Source organism: Tetrao urogallus (assembly GCF_951394365.1).
Source record: "Tetrao urogallus genome assembly, chromosome: 14".
In the NCBI taxonomy this organism is placed as follows: domain Eukaryota; kingdom Metazoa; phylum Chordata; class Aves; order Galliformes; family Phasianidae; genus Tetrao; species Tetrao urogallus.
This window is the reverse complement of record NC_136827.1, coordinates 8,273,555-8,292,399: the sequence shown is the minus strand read 5'-3', so window position 1 is coordinate 8,292,399 and position 18,845 is coordinate 8,273,555. Positions and strand designations below refer to the sequence as shown.

General features: G+C 43.6%; 1 protein-coding gene across 1 annotated transcript in view; it reads right to left on the bottom strand.

Annotated features, from left to right (window-relative positions):
- The window catches only part of UBTD2 (ubiquitin domain containing 2), a gene marked incomplete at both ends in the record, with an annotated part of 45,363 nt that overhangs the window by 5,400 nt on the left and 21,118 nt on the right, over positions 1-18,845 (bottom strand). The window contains one exon of the mRNA XM_079542641.1: positions 14,739-14,975. Within this exon, the coding sequence (XP_079398767.1) occupies positions 14,739-14,975 (237 nt within the window). The remainder of the gene's footprint in view (positions 1-14,738; positions 14,976-18,845) is intronic.

The following is an 18,845-nucleotide window of genomic DNA, read 5'->3' as shown; positions in this document are numbered from 1 at the left end:
CCCCACACAGCTCTGCTCTCCTCTCCAGCCTCTTTTATTCCGAAGAACTTCACCACCTTAAAGAATGGGTTTTGTAGATAATAAGTGATAAGAGCTAATAAATATTGTTTCAAGTTCAGTGGAAAAGAGCTGCTCCATTAGGGGACCATCATCGGTCTGGCTCAGCTCCGCAGCACTGCTGGTCCCAGAGCCAGGAGATTGCCACAGGCAGCATGAATGGCACTTGGGACAGCACAGCAAGGGGAAGGAGGATGTGGGCATTCTGCTACTGCCTTTGTAACATCTCTTCCCATTCCTTGGCAGGAGGATTAGCTCGTGGCTGCTCTGTGCCCATACCCACACTTGGATGTTCTCCAGAAAGCAGAGCTCACCTAGGCTCCGAGATCACTGAAAATACTGTGCATGCAGCCAGCTGAGGAGCTTGGCAAAGCAATCACCTGCACGTGCCTGCAGCACAGCACTGCACTGGACAGCCTCTTGAGGCCCCTTCTTATCAAATGATGCTAATGAACAGCAAATCTCCACCTGAGCATCCAGCCAGGAAAGGGGTGCGTGTTGAAGGCAGGGATTGGAACCGAGCTGGAGATCTCATCAGGAAACCACTCCGAATCTGCAAGTTGGCACACAGGAGAAAACCCAAACCACGATCACCACATCAGCAGCACCAGGTACCTGCAGGAACAAGAGGGCAGCAGCACCGCAAAGTGCAGCGCTTGTGCCCTGCAATGGTATTTTGTGAATGCTGCTCTGCCAAAGGAACTGAGAGGCAACGGAATGAGATTTGTGCTGGAGAAGAGGGATGTGCCATCATTACCCAATCTGAGGTACACCCCATGCATGCGTTGCAAATCAAAGCCAACTTGTCTGCATGTCATTGCAACCCGCATTTGTCAAAAACCTTTTTGTACTGGGCTGTATTTTTGAGGGGGGGGAGTGGGAAAGGAAGGTGTAGTGGTGTTTCTTTTGAAATTCATTAGCATTGATTAACTGGGCTGAAGGTGAAAGATAATTAACACTGCCTTCTGAAATACAGAAATCAGATAAGCAATCCACTTTTCTTCAGTCAGCCATCGGGAGCACAACTTGGAGCACCTCCTGCCAGGTCCTGCCCTGAGAACCATCAGGGGGCTCAAACCCCAGCCACAGGCTAAGACACCTCGATGACACTCGGAGCAGCACCAAGCCACTCGACTGTATTTCACCCTGAGTGGGGCACACACACACCAACTACTGCAAACTCTACACAACACAGACGGAGCTGATCCCATATGGGGTGTTTTTGACAATTCTAACAATCAGACAGCATCATTTCAGCTCAAATCTTAATGGGTAGACAGGGCAGCAACTGCACCTGGCCTGCAACTGACACTAGAGGAGGATGCAGGGTGCTGCATGCACTGTCTGCAGTGAACTTCCAGAATCTCACACTCACCTATGCTACTAACTAAACAATGCAAAAAGACTGTGACCATTAACCACAGCCATGGCATCAGAGGCTGGTGAACCAGTCACCTGGTTACAGCATCATTTACAGTAAGTTTCCATTTCCCTTTCTGTGCAGATTTTTGCTGTGATAAGAACTCTAGAACAGTGTCTAGAACAAGAAGTCTAGAACAGTGAGTATTTCTTTATCCAAACGAGGCTGGATAGCGAAAGTCAATTATGCATTACTGCTCAGTAGCTGTCATATTAACAATACCATATGTTCTGCCACTTCTCTAGCACTCCCTAAAACTTGGATCTAATATTGCAAGAAGATAACAGCTTCCACAAAATATTATATCAGGGTTCAAAGATGACAAGTCTTTTTTAGTAATGAAGTATTCATGCACTGTCCTGCTTTGCATTTCATTAAAATGGATGTCTGTCTAGACAGGCTTCTTGGATAACCAGATTTTTATTTTTTGGTAAAAGAGCTCCTTTGTATACCCTCTTCATTTGCATTTGCTGTTCTCCATTACCCGCTTTCTTTAAAGGGGGGTGAAGTGGTGCTAGGCTAAAAGTATCCCTATCACATCCCCTCGCAGACAGCTAAGCAGGCAATGGGAGCAGGTTACTGTTCAGTGTGAAGATGCACAGAAGCAGTCCTCAGTCACAAAAGTTGTCACTGCCTTTACAACCACCGAATTTCTAAGTACTCTGCCAGCAGGGAACACTTAGCACTCAGCAGACAAAACCCTATAACTAAAGCAGTTAAAATAGAATACTAGATGGAAGGTTATTAACGGCATGTTATACAACTGCTGGAGGTTTTTCTTGCCAACAAGGTCTTACACCAAGTTCTTGCTCTGCTCTCCTGATACAGACTTGTGTAAGTCTCCTTCCGACGCAGAACTCATGGATGTTTGACCACGATGCAGCACAAAGGTCACCACAAAGCACAGCGTAGCAACCCCTGGGGTAAAACCCCGCTTTGTTTTTCACAAACAGAAGATGCCATTCAGACTGGAGAAATTGTGTTGAGCTTAAACTGAATCCCTACGTTTACAAAAGGATTCCATCATCCTATGAACTGCAGTGTGTTCTGTGGGCCCTGCTTTAGGTGTGCTGAGAAAAAAAAAAGCCTTTGTCCATTACAACAGGACACTGCACAGTAACGATACACCAAACACACAGCTATTCAGCCTCGCTTTCCTACCATGACAAACATTTGCTATTTCCAGTTACTCCTGGAAGACAAGATAACTGCTGTCTATCCACATTTCACTGTAAAAGGATTTTCCTTTAGCTGAGATCAGCAGGACACTGTCGATCAATACTACTGACTACTTCAGCATCCAACAACTATGCGAGAGCTGGCTGCGCTTCCTTGCAAGCAATACATAAAGGCAAGACAACTTTACCTTTGCTTGGGATTGATCTCATTAGGTATGATCCACGTGCCTCTTTCTGCTGGTTCGACTCTGGACTCGCTCACATCCCCACCCCAAGATGCAGCATGTCCTTTTGCTTATCAGGCAGAGGAAGCGCAGGCTGGCCAGGGAAAGAAGTACTGCTGTACACAGGGAGCTGCAACCAACAACTGGTGACTGCTGTAACTCGAGCCATCCCATCCCTGCATGACCAGGGTCAGTGTGCTTAACCTTGAGCAATCCCCTGCCAGCCACAATGCCCTCTCTGGGCAGCAAAATGACATTTGAGACTTGGTTTAGTCTGAGCTAGAAGTGAACATGGATGGAAATTTGGCTCAAGACAGTACTTATTATAGCCTGAGGTAACATAGCAATGGAGACAACCCTACAGACTAACAAAAAAGTGAATGTAGGCTTTTATGGAGTGCATTGAAGTCCCACATCTGTTTGCAATGAGAGATGAATACACAGACAATTTCTTCTTTCTAAGACTAAACAACACTACCCCCCATCTGCATGTAGCAGGGGATGGAAAGAAAGCACAGAATAACCTAGTCAAGTTTGCCCTGGAATATTCTTTTCTCACTGCTCCCAAGCTTGCTCATATCCCTGAGTCAACATTCAAAGCCAAGTTAATAAGCACAGGAGTCATTCATTTGCATGCACAGCCTCCAAGGATAACCAGGAAAAATGTTAAGGGCTCCAGAGAGGTCAAACACACTGACACAAACCCACATTAGTATCTACATCCTAAAAAAAGACTAAGGCTACAACAAAGGACTGCTTAAAAAGGGCAAGGGGATGATTAAACAAGGTTACTGGAAAGATTTGAGGCAAGTCTGCTGAACAGTTTATTTTATCTAATATCCTCTTCACTTCTAAGGTGTTCACCACTGTTCCTTTAGAATTATTTATAATTCAAATAAAGGAAAAAAGAGAAGTATTGATTGAGAATAAATGTAGAAGATTGAACGTTAAAGCTGTATCACCCGCTCATTGAAACGCTGCAATGACCTGAAATTGCCACCTCAAGGAATTTATTGAAAGAGGATTCAGACGATTCCAAGTGTTAGAACATCTCCTTTTGGCACACTTACAGGCTTGTGAGTGCCGTACTGCTGTGTGACACACCAAGGAGCACCTCGCTCAGTCCTCACTTGGCCCCAGAAAGTTGCAATATGAGGCGACTTCTCCAGCTATGTGGAACATAACTGCCTTGTGAGAAAAGGTACCACTGCTGTCCTACTCGGATACCTGAAGCCAAAATAGAGAATGACGACAAACTTCCTGACCATTGCCCACTGGAAATCATAGAAGAGAAGCAGGGTGCACCCACAGGGACACCTCATTTATCCACCTGAGCTTCCAAGGAGACAGTGTGCTCCAGGTGTACAAACCTGGGGACAAAATGTGCTGTGTCAAGCACAGAAATGAGCAATGCCACCTCTCCTATCGTAGTCTACTATCTCCTACAGTAGATCACCTATTTGGAGAGATGGCAGCATCTCTCACTGGCTTACACTGAAATTTTCTATGACAGACACATTTTAAACTCTTCGTATTTCTTTTTCTCATTTTAGTAGCAGACAGCAAGGCACATTAAGCTGATACCTGGTCTCCCAGCTGCAAGCACCCAGGGATGGAGTAAATGTCCAACGTGGAGTATCTCATAAACTACCCATCACATCCTCGCCGCTGTCAGAGACCAAAGGAACATTATTCACTCCAGGCAAACATGAACTGCTGTCTGCATGATCTGCACCACTGTATCAGTGAGCAGTCTGCAGCTTCTTCTGAGAAGAATTTGAGATATTTTTTCATCACGAGGCCAATTTTATTTTGAGTGTTTTATGGCTGTAACATACGGTCCGTCTTGTTTGCTTTTTGTTTTTTTCTTTAAAGGGGTTTGCTGTACTTTCCTGATCACTTATTAATGGTAAAAAGAAACAAACAAGCTGCAATTTTGAAAATAGTGCTGTACAGTCATCCTCAGCACAGCAGAAAAGGCAAACTAAAACCAAAGACAGGAAACAGACGGGCATCTGCTACCAGGGGAAGAGACTTGAGAAGAGTCCAAGCAATTATGTTGATGAAACTTCTCAAAATACCTTTCAGAGAACAAGAGCATAAGTTAAAAATACTTAAAGAAAACAACTGTAGGATGTAGCTGTAAGTGGGTTTCTATTTGAAGGGCTGATCGTTTCTAACCTGCACTTAGATTTATAAATATTTCAGTCACTCACAACTGCTTCACATCCTGATGATTTGCTTCAGTATTCTGTGTGAGGAAAACATGGAAATCCAGCACCCCTCAGACAGGATGTTGGCAGCTATTTTAAAAGCGTTAATCATGGCAGTCATGGCAGAAAGCATCACCTTAGCTGTAACTCAGGGCTCAAGGGGCGTTTGAGAAAATATCCCATTTCAAGGTTAGGAGTTGTGTGAAGTACCCAAACCAACAGGCACCTCAGTGACACGTCCCTCACTGGCACCAACACACCTCATCAGAAGCAGCAATGAGTGATTTCCACTGAAAACACAAGTGATGAGAAAGCTGCTGCAGGCACATCGCCGTGCCAAGCGCTCGCTGTAAGGAGGTAAGGGAATGAAAGCCACCCCTAGCAGAGATCTGGGTACCAACCCAGCTTGTCAGCTTGAAGCAATGGGAAAACGTCATTCGACACATCAGTATGGAACTCTGAAGGTGGGAAAACAAAATGAAAATAAAAGAAGGGGTGACCATTAAAATAAAAATGGTAATGATGTGCTAACCCAATTCAAATGATTATCTTTAATTGCCTCATTGAATAGCTACTGTCATTTCCTCTCATTCTTTGCTCAAAAGTCTCTGTGCTCAATTTTCCACTACATACTATGAAAGGTGGTTGCAGTACAGAGAAAAGCAAACTGGCCAAATGTTAACCTAGCTGTTATTTTTTTACTTCAGATGGAAAGAAACACCAACTCTTTGGAGCACCATGTGCTAGGCACTCTAAATCCAGTCTTCTCAGAAGAATTAACTAAATACAAAAGAACGTATCGGCACCTTTCTTGAAGAGCTCTCTTTTACAACAGGTATTTCTCTAATGAACAAGCCTATACAAACAGGTGGCTCTGACCTGGTCAGAAGCTGCTCAGGGACAGCCTGGCAATAGAAGATGACCAAAACATCTCGTCCTCTCCCCTCCGATCACACCACTGGGGCACACCATCCTCTCAGGACACAATGGATACATCTCTGTGCTGTTTGGAAACCTGGCATCACACCCAGCTGGGAGGGAATGGAAATGAATAATCCATTTAGCAGTGCTGTTAAGAATCGCTTCGGGACAAGGGTTCCTCTGCAGTGCACTGCACTTTAATAAGTGCTGGTTTACATTCTTGTTTTTCTAAAATATTCACAAGCTGCTGGCTGTAATGGTAAAGGCCCTTCACAAACGATCCCTTCAACAACCACCTCTGAGGCTGTGGATTTACGGATCCCTGTTTAAGCAGCAAAACTGTCCTAGCAGCTGCCTGCCTCCCACCACTCTCCATTGAGTTGCTATAGGTGCTCACAGCTACATTAAAGACTGGACTGCTGATGGATAGCAAAGTCAACCCGCAATTGTGACAAAGGACATTTTAAACCTAGAGAAGTTCTCTGACCCTGCTGTGGCCCCTCAAACAGACGTACTGTAGGAATGAGGAGGTCACACAGAGGAGTGCAAGCAACCTGCTTAGCCTTGATCTGCTGCTTAAAGCTGTCAGGATCCTCAGCCATGGTCAGTTTTGGGAAGCCAATGCTTCCACTTCACCCTTACTCTCTTGAATTAAGAATGCATGTTTCTCCTGCCTCCACTACGTAAAGAAAATTGTGAATATACACTCACACTGTACTACAGTAATCGGTTCTCAGCTCTTGCCCTGTTAAGATACACAACCCTCCACTCCAAAGTATGAAAAGCTCTCAAGATGAGGACATGGCAAACCAACAGCCCCATCCTGCTGTACAGAACTGATGCTCTGCTTCCTTACATCCCTCTTCTGACTCAAGTGCAATCTGAGAATTACATAAAATGAAAAAAAAAAAGGTACCAGCAGCTAGCTTTACTATTTAGGAAAGCAATCATTTATATCACCTCACGTAAAATCAAGGCATTCTCTTCCTCAGTGTGTGTGTCTCATAGCCACCTTAACACCCTGCTTGTGCGGGTCCTTCTGGAGCAAAACCTGGAGCGAACACCAGAGAAAACGGAACTGAAGAGTAGAAACAATTGGCTGGGAGATCCCAAGTCAACGCAGGATTGTGTTACTCGCGTTAACTCCCTGCCCCTCTCTGCTAGAAGGCTTTCAAAAGGGAAATGGGTAAAGTACTCAAGAGCTTAAGAATTCAGAGCTCCACTTAAACATAGAAATCAAATCAAAAATTTCTCCAAAGCTTTCAACTACCAGCTCTGAGGAAATTACTTGGAAGTGTTTCTGCGGTGCTGTGGTCTATAAATGAATGCTGCACACTTGCCCTTTTTCAGTGTGAAGGTAAACAAATGCATTGCTTTGCACACCCAGGAACTGAAATAATGTGTTGTATTTTCAGTTTGAAGGAACTGTTCTCACTCATATTTGTAAATCCAGTATCACCTCCTTGAAGTTCTAGCTTAAAAAAAGAAAAAACAAAAGAAGCTGTAGCTGCTTGTCATGCAACGCAGTCGTGTGATGAAGCTTGTGGACTTCTAAACCAAACAGCTACAAAATGGCTGAAGAGAACGCGAAGCAAGGCCTTTAGAAATGGCATCTCACAGTTTGCATCTATATTTAATTCCTTTTCAGAGGACAACAGAAGGTGATAACACTGGTAGAATTACTTATTTGTCTTTTTAAATTTCACTTGGATCCAGGGCAAAAATTAAGCAGTTCTCTTCCTTTTACTAGACAACTCACTAGACATAAGTCTCTGGCCAGCCATAAACAATGACAATGACAGAGCTAAGGGACCTTCCTGACACAAACCCAACGTCTATAAGGCCTCTGCTCATGCAATAGGGCTGCAGCATAGGCACGGCTCATCCTCTCTTTCCCAACACCACTCGTGCAGGTGCCTTCCTGGTACAAGGTGCTTCCCAAGTGGAAGAAGCCATCCCACCAGCTGGATGGGCTCAGCCTGCAGCAAAGGGAATGCTAGGAAGTGTGGAACCTAAGATTAGACAGCTACAGCCATGATAAATAAATTAATAATGATAATAAGTTAACAGACATCACAAAAACCTGATCAAGTGTTCTAGATCCACAGAAAACACAGTTCACCATTATTTCCACATTTGAGTGTAGACAATGTAATATATAAAGAAAAAACTTCTCCTTAATGACAAAGGTCTCTTCAGACAAATAAGGTATGAAAAAGCAAATAAGGTACTCAACTGGCCAGCAAAAGCTAAGCAATGGATACAGCCGTTCAGAGAAGCAGCTTAAATTTAAAATACTGTGCAACTGTGAAATATACCATATAGATTTTTGCAACTGTAGCCTGATCAATGCAATAGTTAAGATGTCAAATGTAGCTACTGCACACAAAAGAGGGCAAAAATTGAGTTCCACTTTTGGAAGTACTTACTTTAAATGAGACATAGTTGGTGTTACAGATCTACTATACAATTTTGCTGTGGATATTCTGGAATTTTTATACAAATCTAAAGACCAGCTTCTGAGCACCTACTGACTGCCTCCCACTGCTTCCTCTCCCACCTCTGTCTGGCAGCTCACTTTTTGTGACTGCTGGTTGGGAGCCTGGAACACAGCACAGGAGATGGACACGCAGGGCCCTTTGCAGGAAGCTGTCTTACAACAGCATCACACCCCTGCATCCCTGCGCAGCACCTGGGCCTTAGCAAAGGCTGGCTGTGTGGTAGGAGTCCTAACACTCACAAAGGAGTAAAAAGTTTGGCAGATATCCCCAGTGAGTAGGGAAAACAGCATAGCAGATGTATTTTCTAGAAAGCGATGTACAAGCTGTACAGCAGAACAAAATTCATATCTATCATTTGAATTGGAGATGATGCTTCAACACCACTTAGGAAAAAAGTCTGTTTTCTCTCTGTATGGCATGAAGAAGCCTTCTTCTGATATAGGATTTGGCTTCAATACAAAGAAGATTTTGTCTGTGATATGTAATTCCTTTTATTAAATTAATAGTAAGCACCACAGGCAGTAAGTGCTGACACAGCCCTGAAAGCTCTTAGGTACTACCTAATCTCCACCAGCACAGAGAGCTGACTGGTTCTTCTTCAACAAAAGCATTTCCAAAAACCCTTCAATTCTTATGGTTTACTCCCAGACCAGTAAGGAAGGTGCAATACCCACCTCAGCAGGCAACAGAAGCTCTCCCAGTGATTGACTTATGTAGCATAACAACCTCCTCAGGACCTTCAGCATGAGTGCAATCAGCACTAAAAGCAGCACTGACACTCTGCCAAACACACGCAGACCACAGGCTGCTCCCACTTACCCAATATGATATACAGTTTGATCACATTCAGCCATTATCCCTCTTCTCCCCTTCACCTTCTGCTCTCAAAGTCTCATCCAACAGTGTGGATCCAACAAGCCTTCATTTACAAACAGAAATGGAGCAGTTTTCAACATCTGTATAAAATAAAGCTAGTGAGTGCTGCCATAGTTCTGGCTATGTATGTCAAGCAAACAAAAATCAGTGAGGAGCACATGCATCCTGATGGTGTGCTGAGCCATGGCCCCCTGTGACCACCTCCTGATATGCTGTACTGAACTGCATTAAGTCACGATGACGTGGACGGGAAACCACACAACGTGTCCTTTCAGACCACGAAAGCCTTGGACATGTGAGTGCACACAGATGGGAGGCACTGTGCAGAGAGGTGCAGAACTTCAGGCCCAGACATCACCTGAAGGCGAAGCGCTCTGCTCACTGCTGGAACATCTCAGTGATCTCACCAACTTTTCCCCAGTACTTAAGGTAAATGCATCCCCACTTCTCATGATCTCAAGTGTTAGACACTGTAAATATGACAGTTCAGCTTACACACACACAGCAGCACTGCTCACTGAGCAAGCACACTGCGAGCTGCAGCAGCTGCACTTGAAGGCACAGAGAAGCTGACTGCTCCTGAGCACAAAGCCACCAGGCTTTACAGAGGGGACCTTCATCGTTCAAACAGTATTAAACAAGCTAAATTCAATGCTCTGGTTACTATGCTACAGTAGATTAAGTGTCCATCCTGGAATGTAAAAACTCCACTTAACCCCAGACAGATTCCATTAAAATTAACTACTTTCAGGATAAGTGCAGCTCAACTCTAATGTTTGGTGCAGACCCTAATAAAGTACTATACTTTCTAACATTTCGTTTTTGATAGCTGAGAAGTATGTAAAAGCATTCATTAAACTTAAATGGGTTCATTAATAAAATATTGAGGATATGCTACTTTAAGACATCAGAAAAACGTATAAATTGGAGAGAATGCTATTTCTATTTTTAAATACATCCCACAGAGGCACCCAAGATAGATGAGAAGTGCTAAGCCCATCCCACAAGCTTATTTATTTATTTAATACTGAGGTGCTATTTTTAACTGCAGAAGACAGCAGAAGGCATCCGTTAGAAAAATGACATTGGTTTGGATTTTTCCTCACCCAGGTGACAAAATGCCAAACGCAATGTTAAAAGATGCATTTCCTCCTCACTTCCCACCAGGTTGCTGGAATGAAAGGGCAGCTTCCCTCCTACAGCTAGCATCTCTAGCTGCTGACCACCATCACTCCTTGCTCCGAGCCCCTCTTCCCACTCCTCCAAAGGCATCATTCTGGGAGTGGCACACGGCTTGTCAGGGCACACAGTGTGTCAGCACACGGGGAGCAGCAAACGCAGAGCTATGGCTTTGCTGCCCTGTTGTAGTAGTACTTTTTTAACCCTCAGCTGTACAAAGAAAATAAAAGAGAGGAAATGCTATAGGCTCACATCAACATACTGCATCGTTCTGTTTTTTTCCCACCAAATAAATCTGTCTTAGAAGGTGCCTGTAACATACTTTCCCTTAGGAATCCACACTCTTTGGTGAGCTATGAAATCAAAGAAAGAATGTCTCATCCCCATCTGTCAAAAAAGCCCCACCACAAATACAGATTTTCATGCACTGAATTACCAGAACTACACTGTTAAACTCAGAAAAAATAGTCTTGATGTGATTCCTACACTTCATCTTCCTAAATGCTTGCTTTCCTCTAGGAAATACAATGTATTTATGCACAGTCTAGGCAGCCCATTTCCTATTTTCCTCTCACGTGAAGAAGCAAAAGCTAAGCTCCAGGGAGGTACGCTGGCACTCCTGGTCAGATCCTATCAGGGTTTGAGGTGGAGAAGACAAAACAGGTGGGTATGTATACATCTTCTCTCAGGAAGCTCTGCAGGCACTCAGTTTGCATCCTGACTTTGAATAAGTGACAGCCTGAACTGGCAGTGCCTTTGCTACATGGACAAGTAAGCAGTCATGGGAAATAAGAAGGGTGCAAAGTTGGATGTGAGAGGTGACATGGGTGACACTGGCATGCTGCAGTGTCAGTGCAGAGAGAGGGAACCCCATGGAGAGAGCTACTGGCACTGGGAACAGTTCTGCATCACATTTGTGAGCACACATCTAAATTGTGGTTGGTGGCACAAGGCATGCACAGAATTCAGTACTTAATGCACACACAGCAGCCAGGTTCTTCATCAGCTTTAACAACTCCCTTCTTTTTAAATTTTGCACAAATTGAGTTCTTGTAAATAAAAATGGGGAGAATTTTGGTGTCACTTGGAACATGGGAAGTTTGTTTGTTCTACCTACTTGAAGACAAGCTCAGCTGACAACAGGAGCCCTGCAGATGGAAGGCTTTCATTCATCATCTGCTCATGCATGACACCAACAATGCCTGCTGACTAAGAAGCACTTGAGTTCCTACACAAAGTTGCTTCCTCTGTAGTGGAAAGGTCACACAACAGAGAATATGCAAGTAGCTGATGCATGAGACAAGTGTCACAAGCAAAGTAACTCAATACTGAGGGTACAACGACACTGCGCCGCACTCAAGATTTTGGATAAATACTCAGAATGTTCTCTGTGTTTGAAACCTGACCAAAGGCCAGGTCTGCCTAGGCAACAGATGCTCTAATACAAGCTTGATTCCTGGCTTATTTCTGAAATACTCAGAATATTCTGCATGTGGGCCTCGGAAAGCAGACTCAGTCTGTCAGTAGTAGGCAGTATCCTGAGCACACTGTCTGTTGCAGAGCCAGAATTTCAGGGTGCACACACCTCTTCCCCCTCAAGTATTACACTCAGTGACAGTGAACAGGCTCATTTCCAAGGCAAAGCACTCATCCTAAACCCCTCAGACTGCCCAAAGAAGAGAACAAGAGCTATCTGCCTCGTTTCAGACTTCTGCTTGCAACCAGAAAGCGCTGGGACTTCACGCCTGAAACTCTGACTGGGTTCAGCAAGCAGTTATTCAAGAAATTAAGTTATTTAAAATTTGGTAGTGTCAGAACTGCACACAATACAACCTCTCTCCTTGGAGGAGAAGGACATAACAAGCGACACCAGCTCAGAATCCAGACACTCTGCTCCCAGCAGAGCTGAACTGCTGAAACTTTCCCATTTGAATAACATCCTCCTCTGCAATTACAAGCTGTTGTGCCACTCTGACGAGTGGAAGCAGAGACCCAACGTGTCAAGCAGCTTCTCTGCATGACTGGATGCCATGAATTTAACATTTCCCCTGGAAGTGCTGTTCACATGTACACTTGTGCAACATTTAAACTGAACACATATTCTAATGCTGTCAAAATAGCTCATTATCAGGGTCTTGTCAAATTCCAGAGCTGCATCACACAAATAATACCCTCTCTCCACAAAAGCACGCTCTGTGATTCAGATTATCATTTTCTAAAACAATTATGTTTCTGTCAGTCTGGCATACTGTCATAACCAGCATCAGACTCTCTCTGCAGAGCAAGCATTCACAGAGAGACTGTTCCTCACACTAAGCTATTTCAACCCAGAGAACAGCTCGTATTCGCAGAAGGAAACCACTGTGGAAGGTAATCTATATTTTGTAACATTTTTCTTTTAGCAAGTAAGCAAGACAACACAGTGGCTGTTTTATGCCTCACAAATCTTCAGTTTCTGAGGCATTATTCCCATGTATTTGAATGGCAACTTAGAATTATTGCCATCTTCACTCACTCACTTTGCCAGACCCCTCTCACCCACACAGCTCCCACTAGTTCCTAAGTTGCCTCAACACCCAGGACAGTTTCTTCCAGGACATTTTCAGCAACACAGATGTTTTGGAAGGACAAAAATTCAATAATGCCATCTATTTAGAAGAAGAACATTTTGTTTCCTGGACGTAATAAAGGTAATATGTTATTTAAAATATAGTATTGACAAATAAAATCAAGCAGCCTGAAAGGTAATAGTTGGTCTGACAAACAGTTGCAGAAAGGTCTTCTGACATCAGTTCCACTTTAGAGAAAGGAGTTTATCTCTCGAAAATCACACTAGCTTGTAAGGAAGGGATTTACCTTTCTCTCTCCAATTGATTAGGACTAATAATTGACATAACTGTAGCAGGTTTGTATAAGAAGTAAGATTACCTCAGCATTGGCAGGTTCTGAAAATAATCGATAAATTCATCTTTAAATCTGCTTCAAAAATCATTTCCATACGTGTAACTGCCCTTGAAGCTATCAATCAAGCCAGCAAAATACAAACCTCCTTGAAAACAAACAACGTTCTAGAGGACTACAATGCACTGCGCATGAATTATGGAAAAGACTATTCATATTGCAGCCCTGAAACTTTCCGACCTCTCAGCTAAGTTACAGACTGAGTGCTGAACAGGAGTGGGAAAATCATCCCAAGGCACAGCAACTCACAATGTTTCATGCTTCTATATGGAAAAAAGACAGCCAGACCAATAAACCCACCCTTTCCGAAGGAAAAGCAAGATAAACAGTGACTGAAGGAAATTGAGATCCTGAACACAGCCAATAAAAGGATAATAAAAAAAAAAGTAGCTATATGAGTAGTGAACGTCATGAAGATTAATTAGCACAGACAGTATAAAATCTTCTAAATTATCTTTTTCTTCTTCCCAGGAGACCCAAGACCGCATAAATACAGTGTTGTTTATAAAGCATTCAGTTCCATGTGTCTGGGGCAACAGCTCATTTTTTGGTTATTTTCAATAACCCTCGTTATTCCTTCTCCCCTTCCCCCCCCAGTTTTCTCTCTTCCATATTTGTATTTGGCATAAAGGGAAGTGATTCTATTCAGAGAGGCATAGTGAATAAGAACAGAACCTGAAAAAAACAGAATTTGGAACAACGTTGTGAAAGGGAAAGCAACTCAAATGCTGAGTGCTTACAGTGCATCTTGCACAAAAGCTTACAGCAGATCGCCAGCACCAAGAGTTTGGTTTTTCATACTCTCCAGAAAAGAAACTTTAAGAGCAAATTTAAGTGCCACAGACTCCCATAGGATCAAGAAAAAAGCTACTGCCTTGCAAAGGTTGACTGGAAAAACTGATTCTTTGAACATCCAAACCTTCTACAGGATGAGGGAAAGATAAAACTGTTAATCACAGAGATCAGGCACTTAACCTGCCCCTTATAAAACGTAACAGATCAAACATTCACACTTAAATAACTGCAGAAAGGTTTCCTTGGTCCTTCTACAAACTAACACCGTTTTACTCTGAACCATCAAATAGAAAGGTACTGCGCACACTGAAGTATAAGTACTTAAATCTGCTGCGTGCCTCAAACGATGTTCAGATTAAAAACTCATTAGTTAAACCTCTTCACAGGCCACAACCCACGTCAGCTGAACCTACCGTGTGGTAGTGTTATGTTTGCACCATCAATGATTGCTTGTGCCAGTTCATGATCATTGCTCTCAAAAGCGTGTGCAGCAGCCTTGAGGGCATCCCAAATCTCCTTGCGGCCTTCGAAAGCTGGTGCTGTGTCCCAAAACTCGTCTCTCTTACTGCGCAGCTGCCCGTCCGTCATGGGGTAATCACTTTTCCATTTTGGTTTCTCTTTTTTCAAGGGCTGATTACGACCAAGAGCAACTGTGGGGTAAAAAGAGAAAGAGAAGCTTAGAAAAAAAGTAACAGCACAAAGTTACTCCAGTATTCCTTGGTTATTCTACAAAGACAAAGCTTACTTTTGGGCAGCCCTAATCCTTTTTTTCCCCCGCCAATCTTCTCCAGGACATCACCTTCCTCCTGCTGGGCTCCAATTTTTCAGTTCTCCAAAGAAGCCGAGGGACTACCCTGCATTTTGCTCAGCTAATGCAATGCTCTGTTAAATGCGGACTTCAGAGGCTAAGGATTTTTGTTTTGTACCTTCTCCTTTGAAATTGTTTTAATTCAGAACAAGTGGGGAAAGGCAAATAAGATGCATGAACACTAGAATAGTTGAAGATGAATCCCTGAAGAATATCCAGGATTCTGTCAAGCTTTCATGCGTAGTTACTTCATTCACAATAAACATGAGAGTGTTTGTTTTATTTTAACTACAGCTATGTTTATGCAAAAGCCAGTTAAGATAATCACTTAGGTCTAATGTTGGTGGATTAAAACTACCTGCTCGCTTTAAATTACACACTGCTGGGAGCACACTAAAAGTCTTCTTCTGCCTGTTTCTGCAAGCAAGGTGTTATTTCAAACCCTGTCGAAGCATGATGCCCAGAGGTGCCTGGGAGCAGGGTGAATGCCTCTTTCCTATACACAGAATAGTCCCTGTCATTACTATCTGCCCCAGACATATCCTGGTGACAGAAAGAACCCATCATATGGGCTCTTTGTTGTGGTTTACGTGAGAAAGCTAGAAGACATCCATTCCAAGTATAAAACATTTCATGAGCACTTAATACATTGTGATGGCAATCAGATGCATATTACTAGCCTCCATTATGCTACAGAAATGAAAATGAAAACGAAAATTGTGCTTTCTAAAAATTGTTTCACGTGCTTTATTCGGCAGAGACTAAAAATTAAGTCAAGCTGTACAACACTGAGATGGACCAGGGAAGCTTTTATTGCCATCTGAGGTACAGAGCCAAAGAAGGGACTGAACTTCAGTGCACACAGGGTAGAACTTCTCCCTGCAAGAGTCAGAACCCACTGGCAGCAGGAACCTTGCTGAAATGGGACTCTGTGACAGCAGCACGGGAAGAGAACAATGACAAACCACAAAAGCAGCTCTGTCCACCGCAAAACCTCGAGTACACAGCTTACATGTCTCCAGAGGAAGCAAGACGTCCTGCAGCAGTCACACTGCAGTTAAGGGTGTTTGCAGCTGAAAATAAGCAGCAGCATCAACACAGAGAGATCACAAACACTAGATGATGGCTCTGGTATGTTCCCGAGGGACAGGTAAACGCTACTAGGATACCAGTAAGGATCCCGTCATGACAGCCCTTCTCTGTGAAGCGTTTGGGCAGTCCCAGGAGAGCAGAGGGACTGCAGCTGCTACCATGCCATGGAGCAGACCTCTTGTCACCCCACATCTGCGGCGCTGAGGCCTGAACGCCTCACATGGGAATGTGCTGCTGAGCTCAGCTGCTGAGAGGCTGAGATCAGGCTCCTGGTTAGTCTTCAAGGACCAGAGAGCAGCAGGACAAACACAGGCCTACCTTCAGCATCCTGCATCCCCCAGCTGTCGTTGCACATAAACAGGCACACTGTCTCTCCAGATCCTCTGATTTTTCTGTCAGAGAGTTGGAGTCAGATAACAAACAGCCTTGTATCTCTTTCTAGTCTTATTTTAGAGCTCAGATTCCACGAGAAGGATAATCTCATATCTAAATATTCTTCACAACTCTTGATTCAGACATACAATGCACCCCAGGTAACCAGCAATAAGAGGTGATGGCCGTAAGTTCCACCAGGGGAGGTTCAGGTTGGACCATTTACTCTCTGAAAGAGTGGTGATGCGCTGGCATAGCCTGTCCAGAGAGGGGGTGCAATCACTGTCCCTGGGGGTGTTTAAAGGAAAGGGAAGATGTGGCACTGAGGGACATGACTTAGAGCAGTCACAGGCATGGGCTGCCAGTCGGACCTGCAATCTTAGCGGTATTTCCAACCTTAATGATTCTATGATGCCCTCATTTAGCTGCAGCACATGTTTTCACATTCTATTACAGTTCTTTAGCACGGGTGTGTGTGAGGGATGGGGAAGAGACATGAGTGAGAACACCAAACTTCAATATGTCAGAAATACTAGCCTCAGGTGAGCTGTAACACTTTGCCTAAATATCCTACTCCGATATTCCTTCTCCCTCCTTATTTTTTTCTGCCACACATGCGTTCAGCTCTGCTTTCAGGACAGCAGTGGCAGCAAGTACTGCGTCTCAGGACCAACCACCAGCGTCTGGTCATGCAGAAGGCAACTTGACTTCACACAGTCTTTAAGGAGATTAAAACACGCTCATCATTAGAGCCTGCCCCCTCATACAATCTGATTTTCTAGCACCACAGAAGCATCTACTTCAAATCATAGCTCAGAATGATATTCATATTTAAGAAGCGGTGATATAAGTCATTAAAAATAGAGCATTTAATGAAACTTCTGAGGGCAAGGTGACACTTACAACTATGTGAAGCCATGAGTCTTCTTCAAATTCAAAAATAAAACTATGGATGAGAATTTATCTGCATGGAAACTTAAGTCAGATCACAATCAAAAGTACCAACTGACAACTGCTTGGCACTCCAGACGTTATTCTGTGCCCCATGCAGAAACTAACAATAATAAACTTCTGAAACAGAATCCTTTCAAGTGACCACAAGCATTTATTGCCTGTTGTTTCCATGGGATTGCTTCCACAAGATTGCTTCCATTTGCTTTTCAAAAAAGTGCTGACCATTTAGTAGACTTCAAAACAGCAAACCTAAGTGTTTACAAAACACCAAGTTTCCTGGCAAAGTGCCCACGTTAATGGTCCAAGCCTTGGTTGGGCACATGTGGGCTGGGAGCTGATGATGGCTCAGCAAAGAACAACGGTGAAGGGATGCAGTCCAGACAAGATGCACTGCATGCATTAAAACTGTAAAAACATACGTGGTAACACACTTGAGCAAGGAATTGTTTCCATATTAAGGCTTAACAGTCAGAGCATGGAAATTTCAGACAGACAGAATAAACAGGACAATGCACCAAATGTGGGTCAGTGGGCATCTTCCATTTTACTTCAGCTAACATCTGTTAGTATGTATGTTCAATGGACGCTAATTCATCCCACTGGGCCCTCTCCTCCTACCCAACATCAATTATGGAAGCAGGCTAAGGCACTCCTGCAGTCCCACAGCTGCATAAGGCTATTTCTCTCCACTTCCCATCTTTCTCCGCCCAAGACAGCACCTGAATAGATGGGTCATCACCAGACAAGAGCAGCAGCACAGAGACCAAAAGAGGCAGAGACCTCAGCAGCCTCAAGTAACTTTTCCCTAGAAATACAACCCTGCCTACAGACAGCAGCGATGAACAACCCAGCGATAACTTTTCTTTCCAAGCAGGAAAGGATGGTGAAAGCTATCCATGCCAGCACTAAGCCTTTAAACACAACTAGGCTTCATGAGCTAGTATTCAAAAAGGTCTTTAATGTGTTTACTATTTATTGGAAACGCTTCAGGAATCCCCTAAAAGCTTTAGGCCCTGCTGAACAAATATTCATCTCTTCAGCTGTGTGAATAGGCGGAGCAGAAACGACATAAAAAGCAGTAAGACGTGTAAAAAATGTGATGTGTGAAATAGCTAAAATCTCTCATTTTCCACTTCAACTTTCAGTCACTAGAGAGAAACATCACTACATGAACTTGTATCGTTAAAGTTTTAGACAACATCAAAGCTGTAATAAAGCTGATAAAGATGAGTTAGAATCCGCACTGAAATGAATGTTAGCAGTTTGTCAGATATTTACAATGCCAGTTTTATAA